At 41.1% G+C, this 19,461-nt stretch overlaps 1 protein-coding gene across 3 annotated transcripts; it reads right to left on the minus strand.

Moving 5' to 3' along the window:
- Window positions 1–600: 600 nt before the first annotated feature.
- On the minus strand, window positions 601–19,143 carry LOC108703909. 3 transcript variants are annotated; one of them, XM_018240209.2, is made up of 10 exons: window positions 19,013–19,140; window positions 17,837–18,166; window positions 17,355–17,645; window positions 16,711–16,821; window positions 11,615–12,028; window positions 7,428–7,736; window positions 6,710–7,063; window positions 4,316–4,630; window positions 2,323–2,417; window positions 601–1,830 (listed from the first exon to the last, which is right to left on the minus strand). In XM_018240209.2, the coding sequence occupies exons 1-9, from the start codon at window positions 19,056–19,058 to the stop codon at window positions 2,350–2,352; spliced, it is 2,238 nt and encodes a 745-aa protein (XP_018095698.2). In that variant the 5' UTR covers window positions 19,059–19,140; the 3' UTR covers window positions 601–1,830; window positions 2,323–2,349. The 3 variants fall into 3 exon arrangements, with proteins under 3 accessions (XP_018095698.2, XP_041431852.1, XP_041431853.1); XM_041575918.1 differs by lacking the exon at window positions 601–1,830 and adding an exon at window positions 1,837–2,054 and having other exon boundaries at window positions 19,013–19,143; XM_041575919.1 differs by lacking the exon at window positions 601–1,830 and adding an exon at window positions 1,837–2,122 and having other exon boundaries at window positions 19,013–19,143.
- Between the last annotated feature and the right edge of the window lie 318 nt (window positions 19,144–19,461).

Below are 19,461 nucleotides of genomic sequence, written 5' to 3' on the forward strand. Positions count from 1 at the left end.
ATTCTGTCCCTACAGATTTGTAGTTATTAAATGCCTTTCTCTTCTTTCCTATTAACTTCTTTACTTCTGTATTAAGCCACACAGGATGATTCTTAGAGCTTCTACGTTTAGTCCTTAAGGGAATAAATGGAGAATAAATTGTGTTTTTAGCTAAAAACTTAATGCCCCAATCAATACTCTGTATCAGTTCGATCATAAAAAATATTAGTGAATGAATAGGTCACTCACTCACCTGTACCCAATTAGCTAATTAGTGAAGCTGAAGGCCTTGTGGGAGGGTCAAGTTGTTTTGGACACTTTTACATAATCGGACACTTGAATTCCTTTACAGCATGGATCATGTATTGGACTGCTATGAACTTCTGTATTTGGAACCTGTTTAAGGACATTTTTTTCTATGTCGATGAACTTTATTGACTACATTGCAGTTCAAGGCGAGACTCTCTAACTTCCCTCAGCAAGTTGGGGGTTTGAATTTGTTTCAAAAGTGTTTGTAGGTGTTGTATTGTATAACAATGGAAAGAGAGCTTTGTGTTCAAATTAACACTGAAGGTTGCAGTCCTGGGGTGTTACCATTCATCCACGTATTTGTATTAAATGATTGAGCTTCAAATGGGCAGAAGATTTGATTGCATTTTATACTAATATTTTATTGTATGTTGCACTTATCACAGTGTCACAATTTATTGCATTCACAAGGCTCAGTTACAGGAAGGTAAAATGAGATGATTGGCCGTTACCTAAGAACAAGAAAATAAAAAAGAAGAGGGTTCCCACAGAATAAGTGTCAGGCAGCAAAAAAAAAGAGTTTTATTCCAATAGCAGTAGTTGAAAGACAAAGGCAGTTTTCTTCAATCAAATGAAACAAAAACAAGTGATATCAGTTCAGTAATAACATAACAGCAATAATATTACAGACCCCTGAACAGGCAGCTGTGTGTGAACAGGTCCACAGACTTCTGTGTGTTGAGTTCAGAAAAAAGTGAGGATATCTTCTAATAAACTGGGTTTTGTATTGGAAATGTTTTCTGTATATCTGTTTAATTAAAGAAACTCTGTGGGGACAATGTAACTGTTTTTCTCCATATCTACTAACCCATAGCAACCAATCAGCAGGGAGTATTGTCTGGTCTGCTGTCAAGTAACACACTCTGATTGGATACTGTAGGTCACTAGATCCAGAGCAAATATTACCCCTGTTATTGTATAATGTTATTTACAGCACCAGACAATACAGGACAGAGGGACAGTAGATACTTTTATTTTAACTTGATTTCACTTATTTCTACTGAACCATTGTGGGAGGTGAATAATACCCCTTCCCTGTTAGGGTCTCACCCTTATCTGTAAGCCTAAAACAGTTTTCACATTATCAAAGGTAAAAAAGATAAACAATGATCCAGTGGGTGTTATTCTTACTGTTTAAATGAAAGAATATCCAAGACACATGACTATGGATTCCCTACTGGCCCTGGTCATGTTGAGTTGTACATTGTCCCTCTAATATAATCAGACCAGAGCCCTGGAAGAAGCAATGTTGTTATATACAAAAGCTGACGTTATATTGATACATTATATATATATTCTTCTTCATTTAATGAAAGGGTCCCAATTGCTGGATTGAGATTTGTAAGGAACAATTTACTGAGGAACATATTGGAGACCAGACAGGATTTCAGATGAAGCCATTACATTACTTTCAATCTCTCCCACGTGTGTTGGAATTTCTTTAGTGACTTTGTTCCAATATCCGCTGCAGGAAACCTCTTCCATGTGTTCAACACATCCACCTCCCCAAATGCAGAAATTGCTGAATTTATCCCAAGGAAACTGGAAATGCAGAGAGAAAAGGGACTGGTTTCCATCAGGTAATAACAGGGGAGTGTTGCTCAGTAACTGGGACATAAACATTGGGACCATGTGCAAATACCACCAGATATTTCATCTCCTGTCTCTTGTATAAGCCAAACTCCCCTATTTATATTTCCAGCAGGGCCAAATGTCTTTTCAAAGTCAATGGAATAATTATATTTGTTCCAGAAATTCTTTAAAGTCTGAAATGACAGATCCATTGGCTTTATAATCAGCAACATGTGCCAGAGACCCCCTCACTGTCACCCGTCTGTAATGGCAAAGAATCTTTTATCATCATTGTGATCATTGTTGTCTTTAGCCATGGGAATGGGCAGAGTTGCAAGTGTTTCTCTCTGGGATACAATACATATGGCCTCTAATGCTATAGACCCCCCTCCCTCCTGTATCTGCTCTGTAACCTGAACAAGCAGAAGTCAGTTGATTTCATATTAAAGGGAAAGTACCTACCTGCCATCATAACGGCCTCAGCACACTTTATTGTTTTGTCTTTGGATGTTTCTGCAGAAGAATGTTCTGGTCACCTTGCTGCTCATAATACCTCCCTGTAGTGAATATGAAATGAAATATATTTGTCATTATTATGTGCTGCCACAGGTACAAATGACTGTGTATAAGTTACATCAGCATTGCATGTTGGACAGTTACATTCCTGCTTATATTGCTGTCGGTTAAGTCAATAATCAGTAGGTTTGGGGCTGTTAAATCATTTGTGGGATAAGCCTGAGAGATAGAAGCAACTCACAGAAGCAGCTCTTGGTCCCACTATCATAAAGCAACAGGGGCAAGTTATTTGGATGAAAGTCCCACTGGTAAAATAAGAGACAACAAACAAGAAAGCACCAACTATAAAGCAGCTCCAGCACAAAACTTACAGGACAGTTGTTGCCCATATGACACATGTAAGGCAATAAAAATCAAATCTCATTTTGGTCTTTAGTCATTGGAAAGATACACTGGTTCATTAAGGGCAATACAATTGTATAGGCAGATATTGGATAATATCAAGCAAAGTCCATGTTGGTGTGAGAGCTTAGACTATGGGCACAGGCTGACGGCTCTGGCTGTTGGGTCTTTTTTCAGGCTGAGAGAAGTGGAAATGCTCAGTGTCCCTGCTCCATTGATTTGAATCTAATCAGCCTGTGTGCACTTACACTTACCATACACACACACACACTTACACACACCATAAACACAGACTTACACACACCAAAAACACACACACACCTACACACACACACACACACTATACACACAGTGGAGATGAAGCTGAGATCACCCCAAATAAGTGAAAGAAGTTTCCGCTCCACTGTGTGTAGACAATGAAGAATATTGAACACAATAATTTTATTTTTTGATATTGTAGAGTAAACCCAGATATTTTCACATGGGGACAGGTATGTGTTTTTATCACACAAATGAGTAGTTGAGTAATAGCTAGGGTCTACATTTAGATGGTATCTCAGATACTTGGGGTAGTTGTAAAACCAAGGCTGTTGTGTTACCTCTGTAAGCAAATGATTATGTTTATACATAAATCTATCTCTGATTTGTACTGTGTGTTTGTTATATAAGTTATATTACATATATTTAGGTTATTTAATCCATTAATGTTAGTTATTAGATATGTGCATATTTCTATAATGATTGTAAGTTTTTGGATAGTTAAACAGACATGCAAGATAGGCAAAAACAGACTTTGTAATTTAAGAAATACAACATCGCCAGTTTTTGGTGATTATGCTAAAGGACTTCTTTTTTTTTTTTGGAAAAGACTCTTTTCTCATTGGTTTTGAAGTTCATCAAAGGAATTCCTCAGCCAAAGTTGTATAAATGGACGGCTCTAAAAGTACAATTTGGCTCATCTTGACTTCTTACACAATAAAGAAGAAATGGAACATCTAAAGCTCACATATAAACTGAGAGAGGAAAATATCCATCAGAGAAATAGAAAAGTGTTGAATAACTACTACTGAAGAATTTGTAGTAAAATGTTTCCCTTCTGCCCTTAATCCCTCTATTAAGTTTTTTTTCTGTACCCTCTCTGATTGGATTCAAGTCAATGGAACACTGAGCAGATCTGCTTCTCTGAGCCTTCAACAATATCCAGCCTGACAGCAGCCTGTGTGTCCCTACCCTAAAGAAGTAGTGAAATAAATATATATATAAAAGAGGAGAGAACCAAAGACCTCACAGGTAATGACCACCTGGACAAGTCTCTTGTGTCTCTTATGAAGGGCATCGTTGCAGTTGTCACGTTTAATAGCATCTAAAATTAATGGACACGGTACTTTCAAGTCTCATCTTAAATGGGGTTTATGGGATAGTAGCAAATAAAAGATAATTGCATTAGGATTGGGGTCATTGTAATGAAGATCTGCAATATGTATTCTAATTGCAATGATATAGTGATCTAACATAGTGTCAGATTAGGGTGTTTTACCTTTTTCATATATGAGCATCTTCTCAATGGGATTCCCCAAAGCCTCATGTGTTACATGGAGTTTAATATGTTTCTTATCTGAAGGTTGATTCTGGTTGTTTCTGTTGCTTTCACATGAGCTGATGATCCTGTAGGTGCCGTCACTGTTACTGTGGGTCTCGTTACTGATACGAGAGGATTCATACTCTCTATATGCAACATCCATTATATACTTAGTCCAACTCCAAGTCACAACAATGTCCTGTGGGTAGAACTCGTCTATTTCTGCTCTTATTTTAGTCCCTTCATATGTGATGTTCCTTATAACTGGAGCCCCTGCATATAAAAACCAATGAGTGAGGGAATCTCCTGAAATATCAGTTTATTAACATCTGCAACATCCTATATCACAATATGAACACTAATAATAATAATAATAATAAAGAGATCAGAGAGATACTTAGATTTGAAATACATCAACCTGACTGATACAGGGATAAACCCAAGATACATCTCTTAGTGGAGATAGGGACTATCACAGGGATTACCATTCTATTCTGAAGCAAATCCTTCTGACAGCCCCAATTAGGGGTCTTTTTGCTGGAGGGGAGGGATCAGATTCAGAACAAGAAGTTAATCCCTGTTATATCCCCATTCAACAGCTAAAGGGCAGGGCCACACTAGGCGATAGCGCGGCGATTTGACTCGCGAGGCGATTTCGAGCGACAATAGAAAAAAGATCGCCGCGTGTGTTTTTACGCTGGCGATTTGTCGCGATTCCCCATAGACGGCAGCGCAAAAGTTTCGCCAGTGATTGCGGATTAAAAGTCGCGGCGAAAAGTCGCCGCGAGTCAAATCGCCGCGCTATCGCCTAGTGTGGCCCTGCCCTAAAAAGAATTCACTGTCACTCCGAGGCAATTACAAGCAGGGACAACCCTTGTGTGTTTATTAGTAGAAAACAGCAACGTTTCGGGGATAAAACCCCTTTGTCCAGCATGAAACCTTGTGAAAGTGCAAACAATTTAAAACCCCCCACGGAGCATCAGCCATTTGTGGAAAGAAATGTTTAAAAAACATTTCATACATACAGTATGTTAACCCCTAGTTGCATATTATAGTTACAAAAATTTTTACAAATTTTTCCATGTTCTCCCCCTACTGGTGGGGTAAGATACAATTGTTACATTGTTGTTTGATACGTTACAGTTTCATGTCCTGTTTAAATCATTTGCTTTACAAACTTGTATCTCATGTGACTAATGATACTCCATCCTCTGCTTTTTGGATACAAATTGTATCAACATTTGCCTCAGCATTACTTGTACATGGCCTTCCTGGACAGTTCTGGACTATGTAAGACTTAATTAATGACTCCTCCTGATTGCTTTTATACCTTAATGATTGCCAGTTTTTTCAAACTTTTTTTGTTAAAAAATTTGTTTGTAAGTAAAATATACAACTAGGAGTTAACCTATGTATGAAATGTTTTTTAATTTTGTTTCCAGTACGTACTGATTGCATCACTTTGGGTAGAGTGTGACTAATTATACAAATGGCTGACGCTCCGTGGGGGGTGTTAAATTGTTTGCACTTTCACAAGGTTTCATGCTGGACAAAGGGGTTTTATCCCCGAAACGTTGCTGTTTTCTGCTAATAAACACACAAGGGTTGTCCCTGCTTGTAATTGCCTCGGAGTGACAGTGAATTCTTTTTGAATCTACTTTGGAGGGTGCCGATCCCCCCATCACTTGTGCACCAGCCGTTCATTTACAAGGCCAGGGTGTGTGAGCGGAGCTTTGTATCCCACCCAACAGATCCCACGGATGGAGCAGATCCAGCATTTTTTTACACGGCGGTGCATATGCTTCAAATAAATTGATTATATGTGGATTTTCTTCACATTACTTGTGTTGAGTTGAGAGGTGATGGTTAGTTCTGGTTAGTGGGTTTCATTACAGAGGGGCTTAGGTAACACATTCTCTGGCAAGTAAAGCCCTGGTGCCATTTTAATATTTGGGTTTCCTGAGGAACCAGGGTAATTGTACTGTATGAAATGTATCATTTATTCTCAGTATGTGTGTGTGTGTGTGGGGGGGGAATTGTATGAAAATGTGAAGATGAGGTTAATGGCCGATTACCCTGGCATTAGTCAGTTTAACTTAATGAGCCAAAGTATATTTTCCATTTAAATGTGACCCCTTGGAATCTCATTTGCACTAGTTCCATGGCCAGAACACCAGCCTATGGGAACATTTCAGCCTTGGCCCATCCCATCTGTAACCCAATGTATGTGCCCTGCCCTGATATTCCTTCCCTCCACCAATCCCACCAGGCAGTGCAGCTACAATATATATATATATATATATATATATATATCTGCTCTATAAGCCTTTTCCCTTATACATTAATACTCACCTCTCACACTGAGGGTCCCAGTGCTTCTCTCTAGGGGTTCCCCCAGACTGGGGTGTCCCACCCGGCAGATAAACTCCGCCCCCTGATCAGTTGTTGGTGACACAGAGACAATGAGACTGACTGTGCAGGAGAAGGTCCCATCAGCTTCTCTCTTCTGCTCCATCTCTGGGATCTTGTATTTCTCACTGGGACACACAGAGACTAATTCCTGCCCTCCTGCTTCTCTCCTCAACCATTTCACCTCCAGAGCATCAGGGAAATACCCCCAGATCTTACACTGGAATTTGCCCTCTTTGCTGTGTATCAGGGTATCAGGATTTATTATCTCTTCCATCTGTGGGCGCCAGGGGAATTCTGTAACACAAAGACACATGGAGCAGTGTGAGAGGAACACAAAGTAATGTACAAGCTGAATAAAATACTGATGAAACCCCACAAGCAGATATATTTCTCAGATAAATGTAATGAAATCAGTCGTGTGAGTGATGTGTAGTTCCACAGGTTGTGTGCACACCGAGTATCAACCAGGGGCACCATTCAACATATATTCCCTGCCAATATACATCAGTGGTTTTACCTGGATTGTCTTCAAGCCCCAATAAATAAACATGGAAATTAAGGGGTGAATAGATAGAATTATCCACAACAAAATCTTACCTGATGGGATACAATTTATATCTGATTAACTATAAACACTAATACTGTACCATAGAGTTACCTTTATCTCGTACAGACAGTTCCTGCTGCTCCAGGCCAGTCCTGGATTCATGTTCCCAGGTCACTCGTACTCTGAATCCAGGATCCTTGAGTAGTTGGCCAGGGATCTTACACTCACTCTCAGCATTGAATGCTTTGATAGAACATGGAATTATCTTTGTATTGGACTCCAGATCCTGGTAACATGCAACCCCACAGCTCCATCTGATCCGGATTTGTTTGGGATAAAACTCCTGCAGGACCAGGGAGCAGAGAACATCTCCAGTCTCATTGATGGACAGTTTTATGGGCTGAGAGACCTGGGGCTGCCCTGGGAATAACAACACAATGTCAGTTGGATATAAGGCAGTTGGTACAAATGAGGTGTCCTGGCAGAGGAACAGGGGTGCAAGCTCATGATTGTACCAAGATCTTACATTACAGGAAAAAAACATAAGATCTTCCACCACAGATGATAGAATAACAATTCTAAAGGGGGTGCTAGTGAATGTTTAAAGCAGACATATAGGATAAATGAAAAAAACCCTAATTGTGTAGACAATTATAAGTAATATATGGTGTTGCTTTTACATGGTGCTAAAAATTAATATTATCTTTAAAAATAGCCCCTTTATTGGAGCTCCCTATAGATGTTCTCTGGTCCCTGTCTGTGTTTCAAATGAGGGGTGGGCGTGTCCCTGCCAGAAGCACAGTAGGAGGGGGACAGCCAATCACAGCCCTGCAGTCACACAAGCACAGACACTGGTACATTCTTATTTTTTACACAATATGTCTCCTTTAATAATTTCTTATATAGTTATATGTGCATATATTTTATATTTACAATATATCTGGGGGGTTTAATGTTTGTACTTCTAGTAACCCATAACAACCAGTAGTAGGGATGCACCAAATTCTGGATTGGGCTGAATACAAGCCTTTTATTTTTTTGCAGGATTCAGTTCAGTGACTTTAGAGTGGAAGCTGACAATGTTGCTAGTTTCTATATGCAAACAATGGTTCCTAGTCAGTTCAGAATTCAGGCGAATTTGACATTTGTCAGAATCCTAAAATTTGGTTAATCCCTAATCAGGCAAATACGTTCATATTTATGTTGGCGATTTGGCTTCTTCAGACTGAGCCAGCAGCTTATCTGCCTGTGTATGTGGCCCTCCGATGGACTTTCCCAAATAATAACTGGTCCAAAATCACAAGTTGACGTGGTCCTAGTTCCACAGGTCTCCATAGGTATTTATGGATGATCCAATCCTTGGTTCTAGGGTCAAAGATTGGATCGGCATGATTAGGCTTGACAAGTGCATCTAACCATGTATGACCACCTAAAGGTCTACCAGATACCTGGGGATTTGACCTAGGTCTGTGCTTTTAGAACATTAATGATCAAAAGTCCCTTCCCTTCCATTCACATGACCTAGAAGATGTGCCAGTTCAGGTCCCAGTGGAGTCAAGTAGAGATCCCATGGAGATGCTCAGTTTGCATTTCTGAGAGGTCATACACGGCATTGCTAACATCTGCTACAGTCATATTGGGAGAAATCTGGGAAGGGAACTATGAACGAGACAAAAAACCATATGTGCCCATGTAATAACAAATACAATGTATACTTCCTATGCATTGACAGACCTGCAATCATCCTTGGGATTTTAAGTTCCACATTGATGATGCTTCGTAACCCTGGCCCTCTCGTATTCTCCGCCTAACCTCCTCTTTTGAGCTCCAGCAGTGGACAAACACCCCTACTCATAAGGATGGCCACTTTCTGGATCTAGTGTTTACTAAAAAACTCTCTCCCTCTGGTTTAACAGTGAACCCTTCCCCCTTTCCAATCACCATTTGGTCACATTTTCCATCTCTTACTCTCTGTGCCCACCTGCTTCTTCCCCCACTGTCTTAGTCCGGGATACACGTGACATTGACCCTCCAGCCTTAGCTCAGTCTTCCAGGTCCAGTCTCTCTTCCTTTAAGGAGATGTCTGAACCTGATACCCTGGTAAGTGAGTATAATCACATACTATCCTTAACCATTGGCCCATTTGCCCCTTTACAGGCTAAGCGTACACATTCTCAAATTGGTGTTGCTGCCGCCCCCCCGGTGCACTCAACTTTTTGGTACGGGAGGGGGTCCACGAGGGTGGTGGAGAAGGCCAGGACGCTAGCCCAGAGAGCATAATTGCGCTCTCTGCGATACAAGAGACAAATTTCCAGTTTCAAAACTGGAAATTCGGCTCTTAAAGTTCCAGGATCAGCATTTTTGCCAGCCCTGGTACCTAGTGGGGCACTGCCACCTGAGGCGAGTTGCTCAACTCGCCTCATTGGCGGAGTGCCCCTGGCAACCTGACACTCTCTCCTCAGGACTTTGCTGATTTCTTTAAAGACAAAGTAGACCATACGCAATCAGATCCCAACCTCTACTAATACAAACCAGCTCCACCTTCCTAAGCACCTTCTGCATGTCTTAATTCCTTCCCTCCGGTAACAATTTCTAAATAGTGATGGGCGAATTTGCGCGAAAAATTCGCGAAACGGCGCTGGCGTCTCGTTTTTGACGCCGGCGCCCGTTTTTTCGACACCGGCACCCGTTTTTTACGCCGAATTTTTTCGGCGAATTTTCGCGGGCGTTTCGCGAATTTCTCCTTCTCTGATTATATTAACACCACTGTCAAAACCTGTCACTTTTTCTTACACAATATTGCCAAAATCTGTCCCTTCCTTTCACCTGATACATCCAAGACGCTCATGCATGCTCTCATCCTATCCCGACTAGATTACTGTAACTTTCTACTAACTGGCCTCCCTAACTGCCATCTCTCCCCTCTACAGTCTGTATTAAACACTGCTGCCAGAATTCTCCTCCTCTCATCCAAAAGGTACAGGCCCCTCCGCTGCTGAAGTCCTTATCATGGCTTCCTATAAAACAAAGAATAACTTATAAACTCCTCCTCATAACCTTCCCTTCATTCCTCTGCACCTCACTACATCTCATCTCTTGTCTCTCTATATGTTCCTGCCCAAAACCTCCGCTCCTCTCAGAGCAACCGCTTGGTTGTACCCCCACTACTACTGCTGTTTCCCGTATCAAACCCTTCTCTCTTGTGACTCCTTATATTTGGAATGTCATTCCTGAATCTCTCAGGAGAGAATCCTCCTTCAGTGTTTTTATAACAAAACTCAAAGACTCCCTCTGGGAGCACCTGGATAACAGCTGAACTGGCACTTATATATCAGTGTAACAAACTGTAACTCACAGCACCTTAATACCCCTCTGAATTGTGTCTGTATGTTACCCTCCCATTTAGACTGTAAGCTCTACGGGGTAGGCTCCTCTAGCCTTTTGTTTCCTTGACACTGAGCACTTAATCTGTATTGTAATTATATTTTATATTTATGTGAATTGTATTTCTAATAATGCACTTATTGTTACTTTTTATTCCAATGACCCCTTGTTTGTTACTACTAATTTATTGCTTTGCTGTACAGTGCTTTGCCCTCAAGGAACACTATACAAATAAATATATACATACATACATACTTTGAGTACATAGAGATGAGGGCTCAAACTAGTATAAAATGCAACCAATCAGAATACAATGCAAAATATTCAGCAATAGAATCATTCAGGGCACTGGAACCAGGCAGACCATTTTATGCCAAATGCAGGAGGTGCCCCACTGTGCTTATCTAGGCACAACTTACATTCCCTTCAACTGAATGTACTTCTATTGGCCCAGAAAGTCCAAAGGGAGCTGTGTATTTACTGTCAGGTCAAGGCAAGTATTATATATATATATATTTACTGTTTCCTTGTGTCTGAGCTCACTGTACACTAACCCTTGCACCCCCTGCACATTGGAAGATACAATTGGCAAATTGGCACACAACACTAATATAAATGAGATGAGAAGTAGAACAGGTGCTTTGTGTTCACTGTTTTAAAGGAGGAAGTTATTATTAACATGTATTTATATAGCGCCAACATATTTCGCAGCACTGTAAGTTCTGTAACAATGCTTACTAAAAGGCTATAAGGATGGGTAGAGTGGGTGGGATGAAGGCCATATCTATGGGTCTCATGTGGGTAACATTGGTGCATTATGTTTTGGTTACTTTGGTCCCATATATAAGTCTGTGTATTGGATATTTCATTATGAAAGCCCAGTATCATATATATGGGGTGGGGGATACACTTACGTAAAATGTAGGAATATTGCAGTTTCCTCACTTTGATTTTCCCCCCGCAGACAAACCTGCAGGAAACCTCAATGTTCTCATGTTTCTGGGCATCGGGTTTGAAGCTCAAAGTGGCAAGGACATTATGTAGCCCTCCTGCTTCCAGTCTGTCTGTTCTCATGGAGTATTCCTCAGTTAGTAGTGCATCACTTTCTCCAGACGTGGTCGAGCTCTCTGGTACTGAACCTTTTCCTTCCAAATTCTCTGTCTCTTTCCAGATGACCTTCCTCTTCTCTTTGCTCTTGGTTTCACTGCCCTCCATCACTGTCCATGTCACCTGGGGGTCTTTTGGGCAGTTGGAGGCCACACAGTACAGAGTCACTTTCTCACCATCATCCGACATCAGTTTGTGAATGGGACTCAGTCTATGGGGAGCTGCATGGTTAGAGCAACACAAGACACAATCAGAAACCACTTATGAGTCCAAAATACATGGAAAAGTTGAGGGGCAGGGGCTAAATGAAGGTCCTTTATTTTAAGAAAAATTATCTGTTCTGCCACCTACAAATTATGCTGTAATTCAGTTTCTGGTGGTTCTGAAAAGTGACCCTGGGAATAGTCAATGGCACTATGACACTATCATTTGTGGATGTGGCCAAATAAAGAGTGTTCCACGAACGATTTGGCTGAATTTCAAACTGAATACAACCCCTAATTTACATATTCAAAAATTTGAGGACAACTGAGAAAAACTTTGGATCAATTATGAACAAAATATACAAAAGTCAAATCCAAATGCCATAACAAATACTAGATTTGGCCAAATCCTGAACTGAATTTTCCTCTTTGCTCATTTTGTAACATGTTAAATGATATATTAGAATGAAAAACCTCTGGCTACTTGCTAGCTAGCTACTTTCATTTCACTACTAGATGCAATGCTATGTATGAAGGCGGCTTGATAATGGTCTTTTATTGTCTTGAGATATATGGGTGGAGGTGGGGGGTGCTCCTTACGTGTAACTCTCTAGCTATGATACTTTCTGCCTCCACATGATAATGTACAATTTTATTGTTTTAAATGTAGTATGCTGGAATCGGACCCCCGCGGAACTTTCCTTCATTGCATTTCTTTGTTCTCTTCACAGACATTATGCGAATTTTTTCTTTTTTCTTTTTGTTTCAATTTCTGATTTATTTTTCTATTGTATTTTTTTTTTTTTTTTTTGTGTGTATCATTACTTTAATATTTGTGTTTCTGTTCTTTACCTGTGGAAAAAAGTTTTTTTTTCTCTTCTCAATAAAAATCTAAGTTACAAAAAAAGAATGAAAAACCTCTTCATAGGGCTATGATCCCAGGTGGTTCCAGCAACACATAAACTGGATATTCTTGTAATAACCATCATATGAAGTTAAGTATATGTTTGTAAATTCTACCTTTACTTGTGTGTGTGTGTAAGTTATTGCTCACAAACTGTAATAACTCACTCGGGTGGCCCAGCCATGTGGTGCTTCTGTCCCTGCTGAGCGCCAGATTTGTATGGGGCGCGCAACGCATACTTCCGCATTTTACACACCGTGCGTGATGATGTCATCACACTTTGCCTCGAAATTCAAACTATAAAAAGGGGATTCAGGCTAGAAGCTTTGCCCATTGTTAGGTCTAACTTATTTGTCTCCTGGGTGTGATTTCTGTGTAGTTTGATGCCGGGTTGGACCCTTGCCTGCTGACTATTCTCAACTCTTCCAATATTGACCCTTGCCTACCTCACTATTCTCCGAACGCTGCCTGTACTGACCCCAGCCTGATTGACCTTGCTTGAACTCCGCCCAATTCCCGGGTGGGGCTTTCTGATTCTGTCAAAAGGAGCCGGGTCCTCCCTCCTCTCTTGATGACCTCCTAAGGTTACCCATCCAAATTGATATGAGGCAAAGGGAAAGGCAGGCTGAGAGTGGTAGATATTGTCCTACTTTATGTAGTACCGACAAATCATCAATTCCTTCTTTGCCTCTTCCTCAAGAGGAACCCCTGCATGGGGGTTAAATCTCTGTCTTTGTGGATTCTGGGGCAGCAGGGAACTTCTTGAATGCTGCCTTCGCAATAAGTTTTAATATTCCCCTTATTCCCCTTATAACGCCAATGAGAATTATGCCTATTGATAAGAGCCCACTTGGGTCCGGCCTGGTAAATGAAAATCTATGGCATTAACCATATGTGCTAACAATATGCACTTTGAGGAATTATCTTTCCATGTTATTGATGGTTCTTCTTCTCCTTTAATTTTGGGGTCACACTGGTTACAGGTCCCCCATATAGATTGGGTAACTGGGGAGGTTATTCAGTTTAATTTCTCCTCATATGGTGGCAGTTACCTCCTTGGAGGGATTACCTTCATCCTATGCTGATATCACGGATGTATTTTCTAAAAAAGCTGATGAAACGCTTCCCCCACATAGACCTTACAACTCCAGGGTTTACTACTTCTAGAGTGAGAACATGTCTTCTTCCCTTGCCTGAGGCTCAGGCTATGAAAGATTATATTAAAGAAAATCTAGAAAGAGGTTTTATTAGACCCTCCAATTCCCCTGCAGAGGTCGGTTTCTTATTTGTGGGCAAAAAAGATGGGACCTTCGCCCATGTATTGACTATCATGGCCTTAATAAAATGACGGTAAAAAAACACTATCCCCTTCCACTAATTTGTGAGTTGTTTGATCAAGTCAAGAATGCTACCATCTACACTAAACTTGATCTTAGAGGTGCATATACTGTAACCTCATTCATATTAGGGAGTGGAAAACGGCCTTTAACACCAAAGACGGCCACTACAAGTATTTGGTCATGTCATTTGGCCTATGCAATGCTGCAGTGTTTCCAGAATTTGTCAATGACATTTTCTGGGATTTACTTGGGCTCGTTGTAGTAGTGCACCTTGATGATATTTTAATTTTTTCCTCTAAAAAATGGGTGACCACCAACAACATGTGCGTGTGGTCCTACTCAGATTAAGAATAAACTATTTGTTCACCAAATTCGAGAAATGTACCGTTGAGGTTTCTTTTTGTACAGTTTTTGGGGTTCAACATATCTGGTAAGGGGTTGGAGATGGATCCCAGGAAGGTTAAGGGACTGGGCTCAACCCATCTCTTTACGTGCAACCCAAAGGTTTTTAGGTTTTGCAAACTACTACAGTTCATAAAAAATGTTTTACTTATTGTGTACCAATTACGTATCTGACCAAGAAGGGTGCGGATCCCAGTATTTGGCCTGATGAGGCTATCCAAGCCTTCGTATTCTTAAAAAAAGAATTTGTGTCTTTTCTTCATCATCCTGATACAACCCTTTTATCTACCTTTACCTTTTACTTTGGAGGTAGATGCCTCAGAGGTTGAGGCGGGGGCAGTTTGAGGAATGGAGACACTTGTTGGAGGGGCTAAACATACAATCATGGATTATACTGACCATAAGAATCTTCTGTATATTGAGTCAGCAAAACATTTGAATCCGAGGCAGGCCAGATGGGCTTTATACTTTGCTAGATTTATTTTTCTCTAACATACAGGCCTGGTTCCAAAAATGTTAATGCAGATGCATTATCTAGGAGCTTTTAATCAAGTCTGTCTGAAACTTAAGAGTGTGTTTCTATTATTCCCAAAGAGGTGATTGTGGCAGCTTTAGGGTCAGATCTTGCTTCACTTCTGTCTCAAGCTCAGTTATTAGCTCCAGGTGATTCTCCTACTGGGAGACTGTATGTTCCTGAAAATCTGAGGGAGCAGGTACTCAGTGAGGCTCCCAATTCTAAAATGGCGGGGCATCCAGCTATTTCCAAAACTACTGCTTTATTGTCTTGAAATGTTTGATGGCCTTCACTTAAACACGATGTGCAAAAATTTGTCAATTCTTGTCCTGATTGTCAAAGGTCACAATGCTTGGAAATCGTTTTAAACGCACGTGCCCCTTTGCTCGTTCAGAACACTTGCTTTGCTCCTCTAAAGTTATGACCTGGCGCATCTGAATAGCTGAGGACTTCTCCTGAAGCCAACGGAGGCTGCTACAGCCGGAAGATTGAGCCAAGACTAAGGAAGTTTAGTACTTGTTCTGAATTTTCGGGAGCCGTACGTGACACAAGCAGTATCAAAAGGTTTAATCATTCGTCCTGTATATGTGTATAAATATTTTTAATTACTAAATATTAATAAAATGATTAATATCAATAAAGGTTCACCCCTTTATTACAAATGAGTGATACGGTACACAAGCTCTTCATGTTATACATGGTCAACCCAAAACTCTACGGGGCAAATTCACTAAGGCGCGAAGCGCCGAACGCTAGCGTTATTTCGCTAGCGTTTGGCATTTTCGCTACTGCGCAAATTCACTAACGAACGATGGCGTAGTTTTGCTAGAGTTACTTCGCAACCTTACACCAGGCAAATTTTTGCTAGCAACGAAACTATGCAAATTCACTAACTTGCGCAGTGTACTGAACGCTACCTTTTACGCTAGACTTCCATCGCCACCTCAGACCAGGCGAAGCGCAATAGAGTAGATAGGGATTGTTTCAAAAAAAGTCAATTTTTTTTCTAAGTCCCAAAAAACGCTGGCGTGTTTTCTACATGATGGGTGATAGGCTGAAAAAGATCGAAAAATTTTTGGGGCTCCCCTTCCTCCCCCCTACATTTCCTGACTCATGGCAACTTACCTAGACAGTGGGCACATGTGTAGGGCAAAATAAAATTTGGATTTGAAGGTTTTCTAGACATTTGTAGTGCAGATACGTGTTCCTCCATTGAAATTTGAATTTTGCGCCGTATGCAAATTAGCCTTCGCTAGCGCAACTTCGCTTTATATAGCGAATCAACGCTAGCGCAACTTCGCAAACTTATGCTACACCTTTGCGCAACTTCGGATTTTAGTGAATTTGTGAAGCGCTGGCGAAAATTCGCCTGGCGAAGTGCAGCGAAGTTGCGCCTGGCGCAACTTCGATTCTTAGTGAATTTGCCCCTACTTGTTTGTACAATTAACAGTTTGCTTAGAAATGAATTTGCAATAGTACAAGCCAACAACACACAAACCTTACTAAAATATAAGTTACTGGACATAAATTGACCACTTACGTTGCTTCTTCCAGATTAGGAGTCCAAGTCCAGTCACAATCATTCCAACCGATATCCAGATGGGAACACGTGCAACACGGACAAAGCTGGGTATCTTAGATTCATCCACATCTGGAAGTATAGAACATTTTGGGGTGGTAAATATATACAAATACCTTTAACTCTACTGACATTGTCTGAAGGGTACCTATATCCCAAAGCCAAGCTGTCAGCTGGAGATGACCCAGGAGCTCTAGAAACTGGTATTTAGCCATTCTTGGGGGCAGGGTAACAGACAGTCTAGCTCTTCCATTGGTCTGAGTTATTGTAAAGCCTCTGACTAATGGACACATGCCAGAGGCAGTAAGGAATTGCACTGTAGGCACAGAATATTGTCCAATGATGGTTACAATTTCAGTTAAATGCATAGTCTTACTATAATAAGTATATTGAGAGTGTTCACACAATGGTAGGTGTGCTATATTATTTATTTACTTGACCTATAGGAACAGTCAATGCATAGTCAATGGAATGGAGATTGTCCAATTGGGCCTGGTTGCAATATCTGAGTAAGGGATTCAAGGGTTCATCCTTAAGTCTGGCACAAAGTTTCTCTAATGGCTGTATGTTTGGTTGGTCCTTTAGGTTCCCATCAGGCAACTCACCTCTATACACCAAGTGAAGATCCTTCTTGAAAGGTTCCCCAAGAGATTTATGTTCCACTCTGCAGGAATAAGTCATCTCATCCTGGCCCTGAGACATGATTGTTATTGAGTTATTTACTCTGTAAGTCTCATCTGCATTTCTTTGTGAATTTATAGATTTCTCTATGTTTGAGGAACCAATAATGTGCTCTCCATCTCTGAGCCAAGATACCACGATATCTGCTGGGTAGAACCCAGTCACCAAGCACCTCAGAGTCTCCTCTTCTTTCCTTATTTTAACCACAGGAATAGCTATAAGAGATTGTACAGAGACAAAGGTGTTGGATTAACTAAAATACAGAATGGAACTGATGCGTTATACGGCTACAATGATTACAATGGCTACAACAGTTACAACATCTGATTTGGGTATTGGCAAAGGACAATGTTGAGCCCAATTTGCACTGCCCTTTATATTATCCAGCTGTATCCATTGCTCTTACCTTGTACCTGCAGCATGATCTCTCTTTTCTGTTGCTCAGAATTATACATCACCAGACACGTGTAGGGCCCCTCATCTGATAACGTTACTTTAGGGATTAACAGAGATGCAACCCCTTCCTTTATAGCTGGGACATCCAAAGTCACTCCTGGTCTAGAGCTGGTCAGAGTGTTGTCATATCTCAGAATGTCTCTATCTCCAAATGTCCAGACGATGGATACCATGGAGAGACTTACAGGGAATTTATCCACACAGAAGGTGCAAGTGAGGGACACAGAAGAACCCAAAGTTGCTTTTGGAGATCCAGAAACCGACACCCTCAGCATGAGACCTACAGAAACACAAAACACATGGAGAACAAAGATGAACAGGGTAATGGGTCCAGCTGATGTATAAATTCTAAGTTCTATAAATGATTAGGAAAAAACCCCTTTCTTGTCAGCCTTAAACATCCATGTTGCACCACCAGTGTCTGGGTCCCGGCCCATCTAGCTGCCAATATGTCTCTGTCTCTACATAGGAAACTGGCTTCTTCATACAACAGCTTTTGTTTCTGGAGGAATTTATTTTCTTTGTACCCAAGGAATCTGTCATGTCCCAAGAGCCAAAATAATTTGATACATTTGTGCCCCTTACACTTATACCCTTAATCCTTCCTGAATCTACTGTACATCAGAGACCAGAGGGAATTCCACTCTACTTATATTCTGATGTCCTTTTAGCATTTTACTTCTCAATGTGTATTACTAGTTGTGCAGAGAGTTTTGGTAGAAAATAAAGGGCTAGAGTGGGGGCCCTATAGGAGGGAAGTGATTGGTGGTCATGGAGGGGGGGGGGTGCTGGGTCCAATGGGAGAAAGGAGAATAAAGGGTACAATAGGGATAATATAATGACAGAAGTGATTAGACAGAGGTGGGTATAGAGGGGCAGAGAGGGGAGGAATAGTGGGACACTATAAGAAAAGTAGTGATTGGGGGCTTTTCTGGGTACAGGGGGGGGGCAGGAGAATGTCTGGGTAGAAATCAAATGATATAACAAGAGAATGAAGTGATGGAGGGAGTGGGGTATAAAGGAGCAGGGATTGGGGGCTAGAGGGATAAAACAGGGAGAATTACACAAGAGGTTGGGGGTTTGGGGTGCTGGGGAATAGAGGGGGAGAAGTAGTGGAAACACTTACACCCTCGGGGCAGAAGCAGGAGGAGCCCCAGCCACATATAATCCATAGTGTCCCGTGGAAAGGCTGGTGGTTCTGTGGCACAAAGTGACTTCTTCTCATGGGAAGTGAAAGTGAAAGATCCTGAACAACAAGCCCTGACCTTTTTTTAACTGGGATTGTGGTCGTGTCTTGTGTAACTGATTAATAATTATATCCTGTTTACCCCTGTGTGGCCAGAATTCTTACAGAAACCAAACTAAGACTTATTAGTTGGAGCAGGGCCGACTGGGAGTAAAAAAGTATAAAAATCAAAGCAGCCCACATGTAAACACACAATGGTCTTGTACTTATCCAATGTGTTTTGGACTGGAACCCCCTCCCCTGGAAATTCACTCTTAAAGTACCAGGAGCAGCATTTTTGCTGCCCCTGGTACCTAGTGGGGAGCTGCTGCCTGAGGCCTCAACTTGCC

The sequence above is a fragment of the Xenopus laevis genome, chromosome 9_10L (genome assembly GCF_017654675.1).
Source record: "Xenopus laevis strain J_2021 chromosome 9_10L, Xenopus_laevis_v10.1, whole genome shotgun sequence".
Lineage (NCBI taxonomy): Eukaryota > Metazoa > Chordata > Amphibia > Anura > Pipidae > Xenopus > Xenopus laevis.

Excerpts from the sequence above, each read along its gene's own strand:
- LOC108703909 (XM_018240209.2), bottom strand. The coding sequence starts at position 19,058 with ATGGATTATATGTGGCTGGGGCTCCTCCTGCTTCTGCCCCGAGGGT. Across the intron at positions 12,029-16,710 it reads CCTAATCTGGAAGAAGCAAC|CTCCCCATAGACTGAGTCCC; the intron begins GTAAGTGGTCAA and ends CTAACCATGCAG. Across the intron at positions 4,631-6,709 it reads TGGGACCCTCAGTGTGAGAG|GGGCTCCAGTTATAAGGAAC; the intron begins GTGAGTATTAAT and ends TTTTATATGCAG.